The following is a 1,844-nucleotide window of genomic DNA, read 5'->3' as shown; positions in this document are numbered from 1 at the left end:
TGGCGATGCATAATTATAAGCATGAAGACTATAGAAGCATGGCTAGAGGGTGAAGATAATGCAACTAGTAGAACATGGTAGACTTTGATAGACGCTGTGGAGGGAACAGAAGATTATAGGATACCTGAAAAATTAAAAACCCTTTATAATATTACCCTTTAATAATGATAATAGCATATTACAATTTTAAGTAATTATTATGAGTTGAAATGATTGGCATATTCTTTTGGCAGAGGTGCCAGGAGCTAGTAAATAATTGCTATCATTTCAAGTAACAACAGGATAGGGGAAGGGCAGTATAAGGTTTGTTCCAGTACACAAGGTATGGAAAGGTGAATGAGTAAATCATATACTACTAAACTCTTCGTTAGGTTAGTTAAACACAGGAAGCTATCAGTTTTGATAGCAATCAGATAGTAAGGGATATATACCAGTAGTGTCTATCTGCTCACATTAGAAGTTGTTGACAGTGTTCAGTAACAGAGCTTCATTCTAAACCTTTTTGACTGTTCTCTTTACAACTGAATAACATGTCAGAAAGTAAGTGCTTGACTATATGTAGATAGTTGATGGTTGTATAATTCTACTCGTGTGATGCTTTTTGTACTATTGCTGTAATCAGGACAGCAACAAATTCATGTAAAAGATGTGACAATAGTATAATATACTTGAGCTGATGAGACACAAAACCATGTGCAAGCATTGTTTATAACAATCAGTGAACACTCCAAAGAGTGCCTACACTGATATAGCACACCATTAAGAGTTGCTGTGAATGTTTTTTTATGTAGCTTACAAGTGTGTTTGATTCCTATATAGACCTATCTACCACTTGTCATGCTAAATAAGTTTGTACTAAATTTATTACTTTAGTACTGGACATTGCAGAGTTCACCAATGTGATACACTGGTTAGAGAAGGCAGCATTTAACAAAACTAGATGGCGGGAATTAGGAGACAAACTTGGACTGAGTGACAATACACTGGCTGCAATCGACGCAAATCAAAGAGGTGATGTTAACAGTTGTTTTAGGCAATGTCTTGTAAAGTGGCTGAACAGAGCTGATGGTGTTGATGATGTTGGTAAACCATCTTTGAATACACTGGCTGATGCTCTTGACAAAATGAATGAGTGTAAAGCTCAAGCTGACTATATAAGTAAGTGTATAACAAGGACCACATCATTATTCTCATTATAACAACATCATTGAGCCAAGCATAATTGCATATTAGTTATTATTATTATTAGCAGTAGCCTATATGTAGGATTCAGGTGGATTCTTCAAGATGGCGGCAGTTTTTATGATTTTTTATCTTTTGCATGCACGGCTTGCACGTTGATGCAATGGTAAAAGTGAAAGTATTGTAACAATGAAATTGAAGTGATGAATTGTTACTTGGAAGAATATATATGCCATTTCAAATATTCAACTCTTCACTCTATTTTAGGACTATTAGCACTAAAACAAAAAGGAGATTTATCAGAAGGAGATTCATCAGAAGGAAAGGAACCAGCTAAAAGTACGAGGAACTATATTCAGCAAATTTACCTGTACTTTAATCTATAGGGCAAAAAATAGACTCTACAACAAGTGGCACTGGAAACAAAGGTAATGTTAATATTATTATAACATATTTGATTGCTGATAATTTCATAAATTTAATGAATTTTTTTCATGACTGAGTTATTAATCATAAAGCTAATATTTTTGTGAAATCCTAATTATATAGTTAGTAAAATGTATAGCTTCAAAAGTTTTTCAGCTTTACAACCTTATTGTTGGAGATACAGTTATCCATATAGCAGTAGTACCATAATTGACTTATCTTTATCAGCACAGCTG

At 33.7% G+C, this 1,844-nt stretch overlaps 1 protein-coding gene across 1 annotated transcript; it reads left to right on the top strand.

Moving 5' to 3' along the window:
- Window positions 1-433: 433 nt before the first annotated feature.
- LOC109584292 (uncharacterized) lies at window positions 434-1,684 on the top strand. The gene is made up of 4 exons (XM_019999973.1): window positions 434-540; window positions 874-1,158; window positions 1,450-1,521; window positions 1,569-1,684. Exons 1-4 carry the CDS (start codon window positions 531-533, stop codon window positions 1,682-1,684), a joined length of 483 nt encoding a protein of 160 aa, XP_019855532.1. The 5' UTR covers window positions 434-530.
- The last annotated feature ends 160 nt before the right edge of the window (window positions 1,685-1,844 follow it).

Source organism: Amphimedon queenslandica, unplaced genomic scaffold, assembly GCF_000090795.2.
Source record: "Amphimedon queenslandica unplaced genomic scaffold, v1.1 AMPQUscaffold_13224, whole genome shotgun sequence".
Lineage (NCBI taxonomy): Eukaryota > Metazoa > Porifera > Demospongiae > Haplosclerida > Niphatidae > Amphimedon > Amphimedon queenslandica.
The sequence above is the reverse complement of the archived record's forward strand: the minus strand, read 5'-3'. Positions and strand labels throughout refer to the sequence as shown.

Coding starts and splice junctions, on each gene's coding strand:
- LOC109584292 (XM_019999973.1), top strand. Junction 1,159..1,449: donor AGCTCAAGCTGACTATATAA/GTAAGTGTATAA, acceptor ACTCTATTTTAG/GACTATTAGCACTAAAACAA. Junction 1,522..1,568: donor AGGAAAGGAACCAGCTAAAA/GTACGAGGAACT, acceptor TTTAATCTATAG/GGCAAAAAATAGACTCTACA.